This window comes from Mandrillus leucophaeus, unplaced genomic scaffold (assembly GCF_000951045.1).
Source record: "Mandrillus leucophaeus isolate KB7577 unplaced genomic scaffold, Mleu.le_1.0 Scaffold740, whole genome shotgun sequence".
Classification (NCBI taxonomy): Eukaryota; Metazoa; Chordata; class Mammalia; order Primates; family Cercopithecidae; genus Mandrillus; species Mandrillus leucophaeus.
Window position 1 is genome coordinate 332,603 of NW_012108031.1, and position 21,804 is coordinate 354,406.

The 21,804-nt window shown below is 38.2% G+C and overlaps 1 protein-coding gene across 1 annotated transcript in view; it reads left to right on the plus strand.

Annotated features, from left to right (window-relative positions):
* Positions 1–21,804, plus strand: part of APC (adenomatous polyposis coli) — a 123,963-nt gene that overhangs the window by 84,956 nt on the left and 17,203 nt on the right. The window contains exons 9-14 of the mRNA XM_011966093.1: positions 8,194–8,292; positions 11,682–12,060; positions 14,572–14,667; positions 19,759–19,898; positions 20,580–20,657; positions 21,525–21,641. Coding sequence (XP_011821483.1) covers positions 8,194–8,292; positions 11,682–12,060; positions 14,572–14,667; positions 19,759–19,898; positions 20,580–20,657; positions 21,525–21,641 — 909 coding nt within the window. The remainder of the gene's footprint in view (positions 1–8,193; positions 8,293–11,681; positions 12,061–14,571; positions 14,668–19,758; positions 19,899–20,579; positions 20,658–21,524; positions 21,642–21,804) is intronic.

Consider the following 21,804-nt stretch of genomic DNA (forward strand, 5'->3'; position numbering starts at 1 on the left):
TATGTTAGAGAGTTCTAGGTTTTTGTAATTTGTTATTTGGGGAATTTAAGAAATTAGTTTTTCCAGTACTTTTTATTCTTCTTATAAGTTACATTGTTACTTTTGAATCAACCTTATATAATTTTTTACATAAACATTATTTTTTATACTATACTACAACTTACTTCTGTCATTTAATAACACTTCTGAGATATCTTTTCCTATCTATATATGGTTTATAGATATGGAAGTTTTTAATCCATTTTTTCTTTCACTATTTTTTCTTTTTTTCAAGCAACCCCAGCTTTTCTATTTGAAATTTAGAACCAGGTCTCTGGTAATAGCCAGTATATAATAATAAAGTTCAATTAAAAGTAGGAAAAAGATGGAATGATAGAAAAACCCACTCTGCTGCCACTGGTTTTTAAAACTTTTTCTTATGGAAAATTTTAAACATATACAAAGACAATAATATAGTGGTTCATATCCACATGTAACCCATTCACCTTAACCTCCCAATTTACTTTTTAACAAGATTCCAGGCATCATCATCACTTCTTCCCTATTTCACTGTGTATTTACAAAAGATAAAAGTACTTATTAGAAATATATAACTGGCCAGGTGCGGTGGCTCACACCTGTAATCTCAGCATTTCCGGAGGCTGGGGCGAGCGGATAACTTGAGGTCAGGAGTTCGAGACCAGCCTGGCCAACATGGTGAAACCCTGTCTCTACTGAAAATACAAAAATTAGCTGGGAGTGGTGGTGTGCACCTGTAGTCCCAGGTACTCGGGAAACTGAGGCAGGAGAGTCACTTGAATCCGGGAGGCAGAGGTTGCAGTGAACCAAGATAGCGCCACTGCACTCTGGCCTGGGCAAGAAAGTGAGACTCTGTCTCAAAAAAATTAAATAATTAAAAAAATAAATAACTGCAGTGCCATTATTACATCTCCAAAGACTCTGACAGTAATTGTTTTAATAGCATCATCTATCCAGTCAGTATTCAAACTTGTAGTTGTTTCATGTGTTTTTCACAGTTTATTTGCCTCAGGGTCCGGATAAGGTCCGTGAATAGGAATTAGTGTATCTCTGATGTCATTCTAATCTGTATGTTCCTTCTTTTTGTTTTATGGACACTTAGTTATTGAAGAACTAAAGTTGTTTTTCTTTTTTCTTTATGGTTTCCTGGGGTTTTATTTTTGTTTTTGTTTTTTTAGTCAGGATCTCACTCTGTCACCCAGGCTAGAGTGCAGTGGCACAGTGACAGCTCACTGAAGCCTTGAACACCTGGGCTCAAGCAATCCTCTCGAGTAGCTGGCACTATAGGTGCTCACCACCATGCCCTAGGCCTCCCTCTGTTCCCCCGGCTGGTCTTGAACTCAAACTGATCTCAAGCAGCCCTTCTGCCTCAGCCTCCTGAGTTGCTGGGATTACAGGTGTGAGCCATCATGCCTGGCTTCCAAAGGTTTTTTTTATAGTGTCTCATACTCTCGGTTTTGCTGATAACTCCCCATGATATACTTCAACATGTTTCTTTATAATCTGTATGTCCTATAAATTGGTAGATTTCAGTATCTGAGAATATTCAAGAAGTAGAATCAGTCAAGCTTAGGGATTGGATATGAGTGTTTAGGGGGAAGGGGAAGTCAAGAATTACTCCTAGGTTTCTGTTAGGCAGCTAGAAGAGTAGGCAATTTAGTAATAACGCTAGATAAGGAGGAGGTTTGTGAGAGAAAATAAGAGTCTAGTTTTGAAAAAAATGTTAAGTTTAACTTTAAAGATGTTAGGTCTGAGACATCAAAGCAGAAATGCAGCTGGGTGCAGTAGCTCACGCCTGTAATCCCAGCACTTTCGGAAGCAAAGGCAGGTGAATCACTTGAACCCAAGAGTTTGAGACCAGTCTCGGCAACATAGGGAGACCCTGTCTCTGCAAAAAATACAAAAAAAAAAAATTACTCACGCGTGGTGGCATGTGCCTGCAGTCCCAGCTACTTGGGAGGCCGAGGTGGATTATCTGACCCTGGAAGGTCAAGACTGCAGTGAGCTGAGATCATGCCACTGCACTCCAGCCTAGGCAACAGAGTGAAACCCTGTCTCAAAAAAATAAACACACAAAGTAGAAATATGAGGTAGGCTATTAGATTTGGAATTGAGAGGAAGGGTAAAGAATTGGTAATTAAAGGTATTAAAGATTTTTACATCCCCAGTGAGTATACAGTGAGAAGATGAATACCTAGGCTAAAATTCCAAAGCAGTAGAATAATATTGTTCCAAAAAAGAGGGAAAAGTTAACAATTTCCACAATTGCCATGAGGACTAAAAAATCACCTTGGGTTTCACCAAAAAAAAAAAAAATGTTCATTGCTGATCTTGTCAAATGCAATTTCCTTGGGCCTTCTTTCCTACTATATTATATTGGAGTGAGCTGAAGTTAAATGGAAGGTTAAAAAGTAGAAGAGAAGCAGCCAGGCATGATGGTTCACACCTATAATCCAGCACTTTGGGAGGCCGAGATGGGCGGATCATGAGGTCAGGAGATCAAGACCGTCCTGGCCAACATGGTGAAACCCGTCTCTACTAAAAATACAAAAATTAGCTGGGCATGGCGGCGTGTGCCTGTAATCCCAGCTACTCGGGAGGCTGAGGCAGGAGAATCGCTTGAACCCGGGAGGCAGAAGTTGCAGTGAGCCGAGATCCTGCCACTGCACTTCAGCCTGGCGACAGAGCAAGACTCCATCTGAAAACAAAAAGTAGAAGAAAGCAATTTTAGCTAACTGTAAAGATGTCTAGATGTGAACTGCCCAAGAGTGAAAAGATCATTAACTGATACAGACTATAAGTTTGAGAGAAAATTTATTTCTGTTTTTTAAGATAGAAAAGATGAGGATGTTTGAATGCTGATGGAAAGGAGCCAGTAGAGAAGAGCTGAAGATCACTAAGATCAAAGAGAAATGAGAGAAAGGATCCAGAGCACATCTAAAGGGATGGACCTTAGATAGGAGGAGGGGAACTCTGATTTCACAGCAGAAGGTGGAGATGGATATATATGCAGGTAATTTTAAGGTTCTGGTTAGCAAGAAGTTGAGGAAATTTTGTCTGTTGGCTTCTATTTTTCTATAAAGTAGAAGTTATATGCAGTAAGAGAAGAAGAGCCACAGTTTTGTATAATACAAAATGAAGAATATCAGAAATAGCCAAAGAAAGGAGAGCTGACAAGGGAAACAAAAAGATGGCAGTTATGGCATGGAGGGTCTAGGTATATTGGTGACCATAAATGTATATCGACAGCATCCTACCGAGTTACGTAAGTTTCTCACATGCTCACATTTCTTGAATGCTGCCCGGCACTTCATGTCAGGGTGTAGAGAAAACAGACAGTTGGATTCATCTGTAGTTGCAATGTTTCCAGACAAGTGGGATAGAATAACTGCAGTGCAAAGCTGTTAAAAACTAGGAAGAGAATTATGAAAGTGATAACCAAAAGAAATCCAACCTGAAATATATAGAAATATGTTGGATTTACTAGTCATTTCAAAGAAGCAATGTCTTACTTGTGGTCAGGAGTTTGAGACCAGCTTGGTCAACATGGTGAAACCCTGTCTCTACTAAAAATACAAAAATTAGCCAGGAGTGGTGGCACATGCCTATAATCCCAGCTACTCTGGAGGCTGAGGCAGGAGAGTCACTTGAACCTGGGAGCCAGAGCTGGTAGTGAGCTGAGATCATACCACTGCACTCTAGCCTGGGCAACAGAGCAAGACTCCATCTCAAAAAAAAAAAAAGCAACGTCTTAGAGAAAGTTGAAGACCAGGAAATAAAAGGAGCATGAAGTAAAAAGTTGAGGATGTATGGGTATTTATAAAGCATTTAACGTGGATTCTACAGGAAGGTTGGATAGGAAAAAGGACAGTGGGAAATAGGGTCTCACACAGTTTGACACTGAGAGTCAGGAATGATACAGCAAGTGCTTCTATCTTTGGACAGCGAGCAAGGCTGATTCAAGGGATGTGCAATCATGACTGACTTAGCAGGTCTTGAGGTTGTGAGAAAGTCCATCACACTCAAGTTTCTTCAGAATTTAGTTACGAGTTGGGTGGGAAACAATTCTTAGGAAGTTATTAACCATTTCTTGTGGATAGGGAAACTCTGGTCCCTCTGAAAGTCACTCTGAAAGAAGTTGGCTCAGGTCTAGCCTTAATAAAACACCCAAGAAAGATTCTCATGGACCAAGTTCTAGGCTTATAGAGAGTACGGGTATGTGTACCCCTTGGTATCTCCTAATAATAAATACATCTAAATTTCTCCTGAGACAGATGGGGAATGAGGAGTGTCTCAAAATCCAGGAGCTACATAGGAAGATAACTAAGACTGAAGCTTAGAAAATATTTGGTGTCTACACTGAAATGAATGTCAGAAACATGTTTTATTGTGGAAACAAGTTTTCCCTTGTTTCGTAATTAAACCTCCTGTTTTCTTTTGTTTCAAGTAGTACATTAGTTAGCTATTGCTGCATAACAAATTGCTCCCAAAACTTAACAGCATTGCTAGACACTTATTTTTGCTTCTATGGATCACAAATCCTGGTGCAGCTGAGCTGCCTGTCTCTGGTTCAGGGTTTCCCACAAGACTTCAGGGTATTGGCTGGGGCTGCAGTCATCTCAGGGCATAACTGGAGGATCTGCTTCTAAGCTCACTTATGGCTATTGAAGGCCTCAGATCCTCATTGGGTGTCAGCCAGAGAGACATCAGTTCTTTGTTACATGGGCCTCACCACAGGGCAGTTCACAGCATAGTAACTGGCTTCCCTCAGAGGGAACAAGAGAGGTGCCCAAGATGGAAGCCACGTCTTTGTAACCTTACCTTGAGAGTGCTTCTCATCACTTCTGTAGCATTTTATTCACTAGAAGCAAGTCACTAAATCTAGCCAAGACTAAAGGGGAAGGAATTACAAAAGGGCATGAATACCAGGAGGCAAAGATCTATCTCGGGGGCTACCTACAAACAGTAAAGATATTTAGACATCTTCAAAGATTGTGTGTTTGCTTCAGGACAAAGACTCATTTCCCTTCTATAGATCAAGAAAAAGGTTCCTTGTCTGAATTTACTAAAAAAGCCCCAACTATCCTCCTTAGCCTGAGTCTCGGTCCCTCAGATCTACCCTCTATTAATTACAACCAGAGTGAGCTCCTTATGTTCAGATTTATTTGAGGTTCTCCCTCCCCTTCCTCTCTACACACACACAAACACAAATATACCATGTTCTTTCTGACCCTTGCTTATGCCTCTGCCTCTGCCTGGGCTGCCTTGTGGCTAATCTCCCTCATTCTTATTATTAACTAAATTACTCCTCATGGTTCAAGTCCAAATTCAGATGCCACTTTTTCAGGAACCAAGACTGAATTGTGCGTCTTCCTGTGTGTTCATACAGTTTCTGTCAAAGCACTTACCCACACGTATTTTCATGTTCAGCTTCTCATCTAGATACTGTGTGTAGTGTGGTTGAGAATGTCTTAGTTATATCCCTGGTGACTAGCATACTACCTGGAAAGTAGCAGGGGCTCGGGCAATTATTTGTTGCTTGGTTGCATGTGGATTTAAAGACCATTCCAGAAGCAGTCAATAGCTGGTGGCAGTGGAAAGAGATGTAAGATGAGTCTTTCCTTGATGCCTCTTTTCCCTTCCCTAAGGAGGATTAGTAATTAGTTTTGTCCTAGAAGTGTCCCTGAAGCATAAAGAGTCCAGACCCACAAAGGAAGTAGAGACTGGAAAGGGGAGCCACTCTGGTCTCTGAGCTAGTATTCTCAGTCCAACCCCAGACTTCCCTATGTGAATATGAATAAAATGAAGAATGGATTTTCTTGCTTTTATATGGGGACATATTTTTTAAAACCTCTCAAGTTAGGATTTTTTAAAGATCACTTTCATTGAAGAAAGATTAATGTGTGATAAAATGTATCCATTTTAAGTGTACAGTTGAATGAGTTTTGACAAATGTAGTTTTCTCTTAAAAATGCTGATCTAAAATAGCTAATTATTGTGAATGATGGTCTAAAATAGTTTTGTGCACTAGTCAGGAAAACCTCACCTTAGCTTATAACATGACTTATACAGAAGTTCTAAGCAGCCCTCATAAAAAATAACTTTGGAGTATCACCTATTTAAGGACTTTATAACAAATTTATAACAAATTTGAACAAGGAATTTATGAAGAATTCAGAAATCTCTGTATGAGCACTTAATTATTACTTGGTAAAAATCCTGACAAATCACTTAGGAATGCATTGTTAGCAGTTTCCTATGTTGTCTACCAAAGTGGAAATTAACTGGCAAACAGTTTAGGTTGCTAGCTAACAGAGAAGAAAAGTTTCTAATACGTCACCATAGCTAGGCTCATAGGCTCATTCCTATAGTCCCAGCTACTCTGGAGGCTGAGGTGAGTGGATCACTTGAGCCCAAGAGTTCAAGGCCAGCCTGGGAAACATAGTGAAACCTCATCTCTAAAAAAAAAGAAAGACAGAAAAAGAAAAAATCACCAAAAGTGAAGTTTATGCACAAAAGGAAATTATAAGGTGTGTTGGTTCCAAAATTCTACCCCTTGTACCCTCTAGAGTAGGAGGTGCCATCTCACGGTCCTCAGAACCTTTTACTCCCATTGTGGTTTTCTCTTTCCCTTCTCCAATTAGCCAGAGCATATATATCTGAAAGACAATTCGAATGATGTCCTGCATCTTGACATTCTTATGGATTTTACTAATAGCTCCTCATTTATTTATAATTCAACAAATATTTTGTGGATACCTACTAATCCTAAGATCACCCTTGGTACTAAGAATGCAGCAGTGAACAGAATAAAGTTTCTGTCCTCAAATAACTTACATTTTAGCTTTTCGTTTTGCAAGGTTGAGAACTGCAAAAGAGTGCCTGCAAATATTGCTGACGCTATTCTTAGAGTCATTTCCTTAATTATTAATGAATGGATTTAGCTATGGGGTCCCAGATATTTATCTGCAACTCCAGCTCCTGTCCAGAGTTGCATCCTATGTTTTCAGATGCCCATTGGGCATTCTTACTGGATGTCAGATTCAAAGGTGAGCTCAGTTCCCAAATGAAAGCCATCGTTTATTTCTGAGTTTCCAATATCCATTAATAGCATCATTACTTATCCATTTATCCAAGCTTGGCACCTCCAAGTTGTCCTTGACTCCCAGCCTCTTTACTCACATCCAGTCAAGTTATTCAAGCCAATTAATTTGACCCCCTGAATATCCTTCAAGAGCATCCCCACTTCTCTATTATCACTGCCTTAGTTTGTGCCCTCAGAACCACTCAACTACTGAAAATACCCTCTCCCTCATTTCCTACCTGTGATTTCTCCATGCTGTTTTTAAGACATAATTCTGATTGTACCATTCTCCTGCCTGAAGTCCGGTGACTCCACAGCTTGACAGCAATGTCTTTGAAATGACACAAGATACTTATTGATTTAACCCAATCTTTATCTCTGACCATACACCTTGTGTTCTATTCACGTTACATTGGAACACTCCACGCTCTCCATATTTGTACCTTTGCACAGTCTCTTCCATCAGTCAGTCTCCTGTCGCAAAATGCCTACCTTAACTGTTACTGATTTTATACAGCCTCTAATAGTCCCTAAGCAGTAATTTCTTTCTTCCTGTTTTCCCTCAGTATTTTGTTCATTCTTCTACTGTGGTGTTTATATTATATTGCACTGCAGTCATTTATTTTTTTCATGTCTTTCTCCAGTAAAAGTTTCAAACAGCCCTTTCTAAACTGTGAGATCTTAGAGAACTTGGACTATAGCAAATTCATACTTAGTTTTCTGGCAATTTGGAGCATTTCAGAATTTGAACATTCCTTCATTGCTTTTCATCAGTGAACTTATCTGAATGTGGTTTTATTTATTTTGATCTATGAAAAATTACTACCCTAGAATTTCTTCAGTCTTTGGTTAAGTCCATACTGCAGTTTAATGCTCATATGCAAGAAATTCTCTTTTCTTTAGTTTTTCTCTAAAATATACTTAGTAAGCTTATAGGTAAAAAATAGTTTGAGCAGTTATAATGGTCATACTTTTTATGATGTATTTATTTCTTTATCATAAAGACACTTCATTTGGAGTACCTTAACATGAAGTTATCTGTATTTACCTATAGTCTAAATTATACTATCTATAATTTGCTTAATTTTTAGGGTTCAACTACACGAATGGACCACGAAACAGCCAGTGTTTTGAGTTCTAGTAGCACACACTCTGCACCTCGAAGGCTGACAAGTCATCTGGGAACCAAGGTAACAGAAGATTAGAAACCCTGGTCACTAATGCCATGAATACTTTGCTAAGACATTCTTGGCCAGGTGCAGTGGCTCACACCTGTAATCCCACCAAGGCAGGTGGATCACTTGAGGCCAGGAGTTCAAGACCAGCCTGGGCAACATATCAAAACCCCATCTCTACTAAAAATACAAAAATTAGCCGGCGTGGTGGCACACACCTGTGGTCCCAGCTACTTAGGAGGCTGAGGCATGAGAATAGTTTGAACCCAGGAGGCAGAGGTTGCAGTGAGCTGAGATTACACCACTTTCTAGTGGAGAATTCTGATTCACAGTCTCTTAAAGAAATGACATCTTTTTATACAAAGAAGCATAAACAAAGGAAAAATCAGGATTATAAAGAGTGCCAGATTACCTAATTTTTAATTCTTTTTCAGTCTTTCCATCCACTTATCTGCAAGAATACTGAGTTCCAGCCAAACTGGCTCACTTCCTTCTTCCTGAACACTCCCTGTGACTTTACACCTCCCTTCCTTGCCTGCACTGGTGGGGACCACCATAAATGTCTGTCAGAATCCTAGCCAGCCTTCAAAACTCTTCTTGGGCTTTGCTTTTTTACAAAACATTTTCTGATTCCCAAAGTCCTCTTACCTCCCCATGTGATCCATCTACCTCATTTGAATCACTAACAATTTGCATGAACCTGCCTTTTGGAAATAAAGAAATGTTTTTTTACTTGTCTTTTGCTGTGTCTAAGATGGTGCCTGCACGTGAGTAAATATGTATTGAGGTGAATGGAAAAGTTGTTGAAGTTGAGTGTTATTTCATGCTGATAAGTGAGTTTCATTAGAGTATCTTTCTTAGATGCTAGCAAATATTTTAGGATTTGGGAATAGTGTTTGAGAAGAAAATACTTACTTTAGACCAGATGTGGTAGCTCACACCTGTAATCCCAGAAATTTGGAAGGCCGAAGTGGGTGCATCACGTGAGGCCAGGAGTTCAAAACCAGCCTGACCAACATGGTGAAACTCCATCTCTACTAAAAATACACAATTAGCTGGGCGTGGTGGCACATGGCTGTAATCCCAGTTACATCTCTACTAAAAATACACAATTAGCTGGGCGTGGTGGCACATGGCTGTAATCCCAGTTACTCGAGAGGCTGAGGCAGGAGAATTGCTTGAACCTGGGAGGCAGAGGTTGCAATGAGCCGAGATTACACCATTGCACTCCAGCCTGGGGAATAAGAGCAAAACTCCATTTCAAAAAAAAAGAGGAAAATATAGTTACTTTATTATTTTAAAGTCAGAGATTTTATTTTATTATTTTTTATTTTTTGAAACGGAGTCTTGCTCTGTTACCCAGGCTGGAGTATAGTGGCACGATCTTGGCTCACTGCAACCTCCACCTCCTGGGTTCAAGCGATTCTCCTGCCTCCGCCTCCTGAGTAGCTGGGATTACAGGTGCATGCCACCACGCCTGGCTAATTTTTTTTGTATTTTTAGTAGAGATGAGGTTTCGCCATGTTGGCCAGGCTGGTCTCGAACACTTGACCTCAGGTGATGCACCCATCTCTGCCTCCCAAAGTGCTGGGATTACAGGCGTGAGCGACTGCACCCGGCCCGTCAGAGATTTTTAAATTAACTAAGATGAAATGAAATTCTACTATTACTAAACAATATAGTTTTGGTTAACTCGAATTCCATTAATTGTTTTCACAGCATACTCTGTATACTCTTTCTTTACTGTAAATAATATAATAGCTCTTGGGAAATGTATTACTGAAATAACTAATGTTGATTTAAGTAATGATTTTAGAATAATCAATGATATTCTCACTATGAGGCTTATTCCTGTTTATACTTCTTGGAACCTCTTATATGCCAGTAACTGTGCCAGGAGTTGTGTGTACATTATCTGTGGTCCCCTCCAAAATTCTGTGAAGTATTCATATTTCTCTAAATGAGAAAACAAGCAAAAAAGTTTTAGGCATGGAAATTTAATTCCAGATCTGTCTAACCTCAACATGTAGTTTTTACTGTAAAAAAAATCTTGAATATTCAAGAGCACTATTGTATGAAAACTGGCAATTAGAATACTATTTCTTTCTGAAGTCGTTTATGCATGATAATATTAAGACCCTAGTATGTATTTTGAATGCCAGCTACTGTCCTATACATGTATTATTTTATTTCAGGTTAATGGAGAAAACATTGTTAGGTAGGTAAATTTCTCCATTTTGCAGCTCAGAAAACTGAGGCTCAGAGAAATCAAATAGCTTGACAATAATAGCATCACAGCTTGCTCCTAAGAGGTGGAGCCAAAATTTGAGCCTAGCTCCAATGAAAACCCATTTATCCACAGTCCTATACTGCCTTCCTAAAATTTTCATATCTAAAGGTATGTGTGTATTTACACATTTAAAGCAGCATTTCTAAACCTCAGCACTATTGGCTAGATAATTCTTTGTTGCGTTGTAGAATGTATAGTAACATCCCTGGTGCTTACCCACTAGATTGCCCTAAAATACCTGTCCTGCAATTGTGACAACCAAAAATGTCTCCAAGATGTTGTCAAATGTGTCCTGATGGGGGCAAAATTGCCCCGAATTGAGAACCACTGAGTTATGGAGATGATGCATTCTTTACATAATAGCCTCTTCTTTTATGTAATACCCTGTAGCTTTAAAATGAGTGGACCATGCTCCAGGATAACTGGGTGCCATTTTCCTGTTTCTAATCGGCTCCTAAGTAAATACTTAGAATTTATTGTCAGAGAGTAATTAGTACTTACTGGTTGCTTTTTTAAAAACTGACTACAAATCCCAGCTCTCACTCTGTATGATCATGGCATTTTCCTTTTTATGACAAAACATTTTTAAATTTATAATCATATAATTTTAACAATATTATCATCTGACGAGAATTAATGATTGCTGAGAATTAGTACTTACAATTGTTGCAGAAATGTTTTCTATTTATTGCTTATGGGTATAGATTAAAAGAAATGAGATAAAATTTTAAATTCTGTAGAGAATTTAGCTAAACTGCGTTCTCTATGTGTGTGAAATCAGTTGTTTTTCCCTGATTATAGTCAGTGGATTAGCACCAACTGATCTAGGCAAACAGCACTAACAGTTAGTGAGTATGCAAAAACCTACTTTTTCTTTTAATACTGTATTTTACCACTCATATTATTTACTCACATAAACAAACTGGTGATGATACATAGATTTCGAAATAACACTGATTACTTCATCCTGGAAAGGTTTTCAGGTTTTTTTTGTGGGGGGGGGGTTGTTTTGTGTTTTTAGAGTTACAGTAAATATCCCATTCATCACTTAATTGGTTTTTGGCTTTTGGATATTAAAGTCATAATTTTGTTTCTAAACTCATTTGGCCCACAGGTGGAAATGGTGTATTCATTGTTGTCAATGCTTGGTACTCATGATAAGGATGATATGTCGCGAACTTTGCTAGCTATGTCTAGCTCCCAAGACAGCTGTATATCCATGCGACAGTCTGGATGTCTTCCTCTCCTCATCCAGCTTTTACATGGCAATGACAAAGACTCTGTATTGTTGGGAAATTCCCGGGGCAGTAAAGAGGCTCGGGCCAGGGCCAGTGCAGCACTCCACAACATCATTCACTCACAGCCTGATGACAAGAGAGGCAGGCGTGAAATCCGAGTCCTTCATCTTTTGGAACAGATACGTGCTTACTGTGAAACCTGTTGGGAGTGGCAGGAAGCTCATGAACAAGGCATGGACCAGGACAAAAATCCAAGTATGTTCTCTTTGGTGTACATCATAGTGCATGTTTCAAAGCAAATGTGAGATTTTTAAATAGAAAACATTTTTAGTTAATATGCTGTCTTTATGACTAAGAGGAGGAAATTCACATCAGCCATTTGTGCTACTATCATGTTTAAAAGATTAAGTCTGTATTTCCCTAGAAAAATTTAGCAAAGGAAATGTTATGTGCACTACTATAAGAACAGTAAGTCAAGAGAAATTTATACAGTCATGGCATAGTAGGGCCTTAGTAGAGCTAGAAAGAACTTGAGCAATTATGTTGCCCATCTTTCACTTCATAGCTGAAGCTCATTTCATAGATGAAAGTGACTTTACGTAAGTTCCTTCAGCCATTAGTGTACAAACCATAATATTTTACATTTGCATATCATTATATTTAGGGGACACAGAGCATCGTTACATCTGTTATATTATTTGCCCCTCACAACAACCTAGTGAAGTAGGAAGGGAAGGTATTATCTCCATTTTACAGATGAAAAAACTGAGGCTCAAAAGAACTAAAGGACTTAACCATGGCCCTCACACCTAGTAAGTGGTAGACCCAGGAACAGAGCCCAGATCTCCTGACTCTCAGCTCGGTGCTTTTCCTACTGTACCATCCAGCTGTAGACAGTGGGCCCCAGTTGCTGGGAGTGATAATCCACCCAGCTCTTCACTCAGGAGGGGACCCTTAGACACCAGCCCCGCTCCCTCAGGAGCAGCATGGGAGTTAGGACCTGTGGGGATATAACTTACTTCATTCGTGTAGCCAACAACCAAAAGCAGTAAGTATGTAAGGTAAGACCTTCCTTTCACCTGTCAAGAACTGACACACACACACACACACACACACACACGTGCACTACAAGTAGATGATTCTACTGTATCAGCCTATTGATGTGAAGAGGAGATGATGCAAACATGACTTATGAAGCTGTAGCAGATTTTTTAAAGCTCGGGTATGAAGATGAATTTATTTGAAATCTAAAAATGTTGAAGAATAAGAAAGGCCAGGTGTGGTGGTTCATGCCTGTAATCCTAGCACTTTGGGAGACTGAGACAGGAGGATTGCTTGAGCCCAGGAGTTTAAGACCAGCTGGGCAGCATAGTGAGACACTGTCTCATTTTTTAAAAATTTTAAAAGAATAAGAAAAAAGGGATTGCCTTTCATACCTATTTGTCCTAGGGTGAGAGAACTAGTAAGATTTTTACTGGGAGAACATTGCCTTCCTGGATTGTTTTCTTTGGCTATCCACAATTATGTAATGACCCACATTTTGTACTCTTGATATTTGTTCTCAAAAAATTAAATAGAATAAAATAATATTTCTTTTGAGATTTTTTTTAAAAATTATGTCAAATGAGTTTTGAAACCTTGTGCATAGTATTGAATGTGGAGGTACATTTTCTTGGACACCCTTTTTAGAAATTTCTGTTTACTCTGTAGTATATCTGTCTAACTTTTTGTATTAGAGATCACATTTGTACATAGCCATATGCTTTTTTTTCTGTTTGCATTGAGATATGGTCTCACACAAGCGCCCAGACTATAATGCAGTGGTGCAATCACAGTTCACTGCAGCCTCAACCTCCCAGACTCAAGCACTCGTCCCACCTCAGCCTCCTGAGAGTATCTGGGACTACAAGCATGCACCACCACAACTGACTAATTTTTTTTTTTTTTAAAGAGATGGAGTTTTGCCATGTTTCCCAGGCTGTTGTTGAACTCCTTGAACTCAAGGATCTGCCCACTTCAGTGTTCCAAAGTGCTGGGATTCCTGGTGTGAGCCACCGCACCCAGCACCATGTGCTTTTAACCCACACTCATGATAGTAGTTTAAATAGAAATTATAAACAGTGGCTCGTACCTGTAATTCCAGCACTTCAGGAGGCCCGGGCAGGAGCGGCACTTAAGGCCAGGAGTTTGAGACTACCCTAGGCAACATAGCAAGACCCTATCTCTACAAAAATTTTTTTAAATTAGCTAGGGGCTGTGAGGTATGCCTGTCGTCCTAGCTGCTCCGGAGGCTGAGGCAGGAAGGTCACCTGAGCCCAGGAATACAAGGCTGCAGTGAAAGCTGTGATCATTCCACTCGAGCCTGGGCAACAGAGCAAGACCCTCTTTTGGTTTTTTTTGTTTTTTTTTTTTTAAGAAAGAAAGAAATTATAAACAAAATTAAATCATTTTGTACCAAAATGTTTTTATTATTTTGTATACTCAACATAATTTTAAATTATTAGCTATGTGAGTAATAGCATAAACCTCCAAGACTTATTCTAAGAGACTTAGTCAAGGGCAGATGAGTGGTAAACATTTTTATGGAAACAAAGCCTTTTGTTCTACATTTGTAGTATTTATTCGTCCTTTCAGCAAATATTTGATCCACTAAAATTCCATGAATTAGGGGTATACTAGTGATCCCTGCATATTTTTAAAGTACGATAAACATCATTGCTCTTTAAATAACAAAGCATTATGGTTTATGTTGATTTTATTTTTCAGTGCCAGCACCTGTTGAACATCAGATCTGTCCTGCTGTGTGTGTTCTAATGAAACTTTCATTTGATGAAGAGCATAGACATGCAATGAATGAACTAGGTAAGACAAAAATGTTTTTTAATGCCATAGACAATTACTGGTGGATTTTTAAATCATGGTAGAAATTCAGTATAGTAAATAAAGATTTTTAGTCATTGATGAATTATGATATAAGGCCACCAACTTCTGCTATCAGCTGCTTCCTCTGTGTAGCAAAAAAACGTACCCTGGTTTCCAGCAGAGAAAGGATCCTGAATCACAGAAACTGCTACCCTGTCATATACTAACTTTTTCAAAATCGAAGCCAGAGATTGAAGAAAAATGACAAAATGGGTCACTCTTTGTCCCTTTTGCCAAAGTAGACTTTGTGTGTGCCAGCTGATGAGGATGTTAATTTGAATTATTTTGAAATGTGGAGCTAGTGTATTGTGATTGAACTCAGTCACTTTTGATGAGCATCAGAGGGAATTATTATTAAGATTTTCATTTATCTTCATGGTTATCGGTACTTTACAGGATTTTCATCATAAGCAGCCTGGTATCTTTGAAACTGGTTAATATAGAAAAGTATTATGCTTTAAGTCAGAAACATTTCATTAACTTTGGAATGATTACTCCTTTAGGTATGTATTTTCACGCACTAAACCTTATATAACCAGCAGTGCACTCCATTTTTTATATAACGGGTTTTCTTTGATTTGTAGGTTCATTTTGTACATGTGGTATTTATAAATTGCATCATGCTGAACCATCTCATGTGAACTGGATCTCTCTAGTCATGCCACAAGCAGGAACCATACACTTAATTCCCATTTTAGTGTAATTGTGCCCTTGCATTTTGTGCCGTTTATGTTACATTATGTTCCAACTCCCACTTTATATTCCTACCCCCTCATTGTTTCATTCGTCATTTATCTTAAAAGTGATGAAGTCATGAGACTCTTACACAGAGAACCTGAACAGCCAAAAGTATTGTCCTTCAGAGTCATCACTTTGGGTGGCTCTGCACCTTAAGATTTCAGGCCTGCCCTCTGGCCATGCTTTCCTTCCTAGTGGCCTAGCAATTGGCCTCCCTGATTCTCTTTCCTCCCCCTGGTCTCCTGTGGAATCTCAGTTAATCTTATGAATTCTCCCCTCCTTAGTACAATCTCAGCATTTGTGAACATTTTAAATTTTTTAAAATGCTAATCATAACAGGAAGGGGATAAAAAATCATCAATAAACAGGAAAACATTTAATTTTAAGATACCTCAAAAGTTATTCTGTAAATGTTCCTGTGTTCCAGTGGACTGTAGACTAGGACTGAGACATTAATTATCTGGATTTCAAAATAAAACGTAGACTCAGTATTTGTTCCTCTTCCTTCTTCAGGTAGGAAGGCTACCCGGGGCATTTCATCACAGGAGCTAGGGCAGGGGCTTTCAGGTGAGGAGCAGGATGGGGCCTCTGGGGGTGTGACTGCTGGGGACATAGCCACAGGGGATTACCTTCTTCTCACTCCTTACCTCCAGATTTGCACTGGGGCAGAAGGAGGATTAGGGTTTGTGGATTGCAGGGAGATAATAGTATAAGACAGCACAAGGTTTTGGCATTAAGGGATAAGGAAAAAAGAAATCCCAAATAGGTGAAGGGGAATTCCTTAGTTCAGTCAGCTGGGATGGTCATTTGTACATATATGAAGATTCTACAACTATCAGTCATTTACGTTTGCACTTATTAGTATTGAAGTTTTAGACTATAATTTCCATGATGTATGTTTATTGATTCTCAAATCTACCCCAGAAACTGTGCTAGGCACTAGATTTTTATAATGATTAGGACCTGGTCCTGGCTTTCAAGGAACTCACGGTTTATTTGCATTAATATTTCACAAAATATCTTAATCATAATGATCACCCAGAGGCACTCACCAAACTGCAGATTTTCTGGCCTTGTAGCAAATAGAATCTCCAGGGGAAGGGCCTAGGAATCAATGTGATAAGTGGCCTGGCTGATTCTTATGTTCAGGAGATTTTGTGAAACACCAATAGAATATTCTTGTTGAGCCTGTGATATTTATTTTAGAACAAGGCATTTAATGCCAATGGTGACTATCTAAACCACATAAAACAAAAGTAATATACTTTTTAAAATTATCAGTCTTTCTTTTGTTCATAAGAGTCTAAATTAAGGATTCTGTTGAATGTCACCTGAGTCTGTTGGTGCTCTACTATCGGTAGTTTTACCCTATTGGGCAATACTTTGGTCTGTTTAGACCACTGTTTGCTAACAGGCACCAAGAAAATTGTGGAAGGACATGTTCATCATCTTTGTGTTACCATGAAACATCCTGATTTTTCTTAGAGCAGCCACTTTTTAATTGTATCAATCCAGTCATGAATTTGCATATTTTAGCAAATCCATTTATAGTTTTAACCTATGAATTCTATTCTATGCCTCAGAATTCTCTGAAATCTTTTCATTTGCGTGAAATCAAAAAGCACTTCCTCTTTTATCTGATAGTCTAAATTTTTTTGAATATTCTTTTTTTATTAGCCATGTTCTTCCTGAATCTCTTGATATCTGCCACATTCTTATTTAATCTTTATTTTCAGTATCAAGTCCTAAGATTTTTAGTTTTTCCATACAAGAGTACTCAACTCTTTGATCATGTCGTGCCTTCTTGGCATCTTCTTTAGGTGCATTTTATCTTTCTTAAGAAAGTATCGCAGTTATTGTCACACCAGGCAAGATTTTATACAGACAAAAGGCATAGTTTGTTTTGTTGTGGTATTGATCCTCTGCTTTAAAATACCCGACATCTTGGCGATCTCATTAGTATACCAGGCCACAGTCTTAAGGTCTTCCATGTCAATTTCATGGGTCAAAATTCTTAGTTCTTTTACAGGCTCCTTTTCTTTCACCAAAGTGTAAAATGGTGGAATTCCTTGAAGCTCTGCCCTAGGCTCTCTTCCTTTCTCTCTATGCTTCTGTTACAGTTTTTGTTTTCATTTTCAAATTTACAGCTCAGTCTGAGTTCTCTCCCTGAGTTTTAGACACATTATTGAACTGATTATGTGACATCTTCCCTTAGGTGGTATTTTAGACACTTCTAACTCAACTGTCACAAAGTGAATTCGTAATCTTTCGCATCCCTGAATCTCATCTTTTCCCAGTTTCCTTTTCTCAGAAATTCCAACCCAGTTGCTCAAACCAAAATCTTGGAAGGCATTCACGATGCCATCCTTATCCCCTGCAAATAGCAACTGACTGCTTTAATTCTGCTACTTAAAAATATCTTAAGTCATCGCTCTTCTCTTCATCCCCAGTCCAAGCCACCATCATCTCTCCTGTTCTGCAATACTTTGTCTTACTTCTCTTCCCATTTCCACTGACAGTCCATTTTGTTCACTGAAACCATAGTAATCTGTTTAGAATGTGCATCTAATTATTCCTTTTTCTGCGTAAAATTTTTAATATGGCACATAAAGTCTTAAGTGATCTGGCATCTACCCATGTTTATAGCCTCATTTTGTGGCCCTCTCCTTGCTGTTAAATATTTCAGGCCCAGGGGCCCTTTTGCATGCTGTTTCCTTTGCCTAGAATGTGTCTTTCTTCTTCCTTCCCCACCCTTGTTACATATGCATTCATCTGGCTGGACCTGGTAGCTCATGCCTGTAATCCCAGCACTTTGGGAGACCAAGGCAGGAGAATCACTTGAACCTAGGAGTTCGCGACCAGCTTGGGCAACATAGTGGTATCCTGTCTCTACCAAAATAAAAAAATTTTAAAAAGATATACATTCATCCTTTACGTTTCAACTTAAACATTAAAACATTATTTCCTCAGCCTTTTTCTTAGGGAACCTAATCCCAGGTCTAGGTTAAGTCCACCTGTTATATCACCCTGTGCTTCTACATAGTTCATCTATCTTTGCTCCAATCTGTACGCTCTTCATAAAGACAATGACTGATTTTTGTTCACTGTCTATGTATTTTGCCACTGTTGCAGGTGAATGGAGGAAAATTTTCCTAAATAGGATTTAGATTTTCTTTAACCAAATTAATTTTCACTTACCTACATTCAAACATGTCTGTCATTCCTGCTAGTCATAAAGTTTTACATAAATATTCCTACATTTAAATCCCTTGGCTTGGAATTCTTGAGCCAAGACAGAACTTTGTTTTACAAACTTGCAAGATTCTTCTGCATATTGAACTTTCCAGACCACTTATAAAAATATTAATGTACTGGCTTTTTTTCAGATTAATGACCTATTTAGACTTCTAGTGTCCAAGAATTGCCTGTTCATATTCATCTTTTTCTTTCTGAGTCCCATGATGATTATTTGATGAATTATATTTTGTATAGCCTCCACATGCATTTTTCTCTTTTGTTCACTTCCTTACCATTTTGCTTCACTTTTTTTTTTACTGCTTCCTTTGTGTCTTTCCCATTCCTTTCCCTTTGTTTTCTCCTTGACTTCCTAGTATTGGCCATTGTGGGCATTGTTGAGCATTTTCAGTGGAAAGAATCAGGAAAAAAAGTGCTAAATCTTAGTATAGTTAATATTTGATACCATCAAAGAGAAGTAAGAAATGTGTTTAAAAACACAAATTAGTAGTTTTATATAACTTAATAATAAATTGAACAGATAATTTTTGTAATAAAAAAAATTTTTAGTTTTTCTTCATGCACAGTTTCATTTAAAGGCATCAGTATTCCTAAGGGTAATTATTTGCCAAAAAAAAAAAAAAATTAGTTAGGCCACAGTGTGTGACAATAAAGACTGTTTATAAAGCCCTCATAATAAGAAGAAGTTACCTTTTTCTGCTTATGTTCAGGAAGAACTAGTGTTAGAAAACAGCCTTCTTCACTGTTGGCAAGGTGGAGTGTATATGCAGTAAATAGAAAATAATTATTATTTCACTCAGTAAGATAAGGGGCTGGAGGGTGGAGAAACTGGCATAAAATGAAATAGTTGTCAGTTGTACTTTATAAATATACAAAAGTTCTTTATAACAGTTTTTGTGGCTTATAATTCTAAAGGTGAATTTAAACCATATATCTCATTCATTTAGATTCTTTTCCCTAATACTTAAGTTACCAACTTGGTACCAGTTTGTTTTATTTTAGATGATTGTCTTTTTCCTCTTGCCCTTTTAAAATTAGGGGGACTACAGGCCATTGCAGAATTATTGCAAGTGGACTGTGAAATGTATGGGCTTACTAATGACCACTACAGTATTACACTAAGACGATATGCTGGAATGGCTTTGACAAACTTGACTTTCGGAGATGTAGCCAACAAGGTATGTTTTTATAACACATATTTCTTAAGATAGCTCAGGTATGAGTTAATTTACTTTCATAAAAACACATTTTACTGATTTTCTTGTCACTCTCCTCATTAAATGATGACTGATAAAAACCTGTGCTTCACTTTCGCTTGTCTTTACTCATTTGGTTGTCTTAAGCCTGAACAAAGGCAAAGGTACATCTAAAGATGGAACACAGTAGTGAATTTATGTAATTGCATTAAAAACACTGTTCATACGAATATACTTGTAGGGATCATTTCTGTGATCCATTACTAGAGAATTTTGTCTGACTGTGTAGAATTAAAAAATAAAAGATAAAACACTTCCTAGGAATGGGATTTAAAATCTGAAAATTCTTACGACCAAGGCAAGTGTTACACACACATTGATTCCATTCAAATAAGAGGCTTTACTCTAAAACCTGTTGCTTATCATTTCTCACCACTTATTCACTTTATTTCTCTAGTTTGGCAAAAGAAGAACAGATAGCAAAGAATTAAGATAATATTTGTCTTTTATTTAGGTAATCTTATTCTAGATTTTTTATGAGCAAAATATCAGTTATGATTAAAACAAAATAATGAAAACTGAATTAGACATTTAATAGCCAGAAATAAAGCTTGGCTTCAAGTTGTCTTGTTGATGATCCTCTGTTCTGTATCTAATTTACAGGCTACGCTATGCTCTATGAAAGGCTGCATGAGAGCACTTGTGGCCCAACTAAAATCTGAAAGTGAAGACTTACAGCAGGTACTATTTAGAATTTCAACTGTTTTTCTCCCTTTTTCTTTGAGGCAGGGTCTCACTCTGTCACCCAGGCTAGAGGGCAGTGGTGCAATCTCAGCTCACTGCAACCTCTGCCTCCAGGGTTCAAGCAATCCTCCCACTTCAGCCTCTCAAGGCTGGGCTGACAGGTGCACGCCACCATGCCAAACGAATTTTTGTATTTTTTGTAGAGACAGGGTTTCACCACTCCTAGGCTCAAGCAATCTGCCCACCTTAACATCTCAAAGTGCTGGGATTTACAGGCGTGTGCCACCACTCCCAGGTAATATCCTGATTTAGATTGTTGCTCAGTATTTAGTATCTCATGTATAAAAGATAGTTCCATTAACACTAGAAAAAGAAAAATAATTATGTTGTAGTTATACTGTAGGAAATCTTTTTGGCACTGTAGTAGCATTTAGGAGGAATTTAAAAAAGAAAAAAAAAAAGTAAAGAAAAAAAAAAACAGGATCTCCCTCTCTTGCCCAGGCTGGAGTGCAGTGGTGCAATTATGGCTCATAGTAACCTTAAGCTCCTGGGATCCTCCTGCCTCAGCCTCCCAAGTAGGTAGGACTACTGCAGGTGCATGCCACCATGCCCAGCTAATTTTTAAAAACTTTTTGTAGAGACAGTGTGTCACTGTGTTACCCAGGAAGGTCTTGAGCTCCTGATCTCAGGAGATCCTCCTGCCTCAGCCTCCCAAAGTGATAGGATTACAGGCATGAGTCACCACGGCTTGCCAGAATTTCTTCCTTAATAGATTTCTGTTCTTACCTCTAGCATTAAAAACGAAAAAGCAACTAGTATGAATGATTTTATGTAAAAATTAATCTAAAATTGATTAATTTGCAGGTTATTGCAAGTGTTTTGCGGAATTTGTCTTGGCGAGCAGATGTAAATAGTAAAAAGACGTTGCGGGAAGTCGGAAGTGTGAAAGCATTGATGGAATGTGCTTTAGAAGTTAAAAAGGTACCTTTGAAAACATTTAGTACTATAATACGAATTTCATGTTTGGCTTTTTTTTTTTTTGCTGCCTTCTTTTAGCCATGAGATTCCCTAGTTTCTTACCTGTGTATTATTTAGTACTATAATAAGAATTTCATGTTTGGCTTTTTTTGCTGCCTACTTTTAG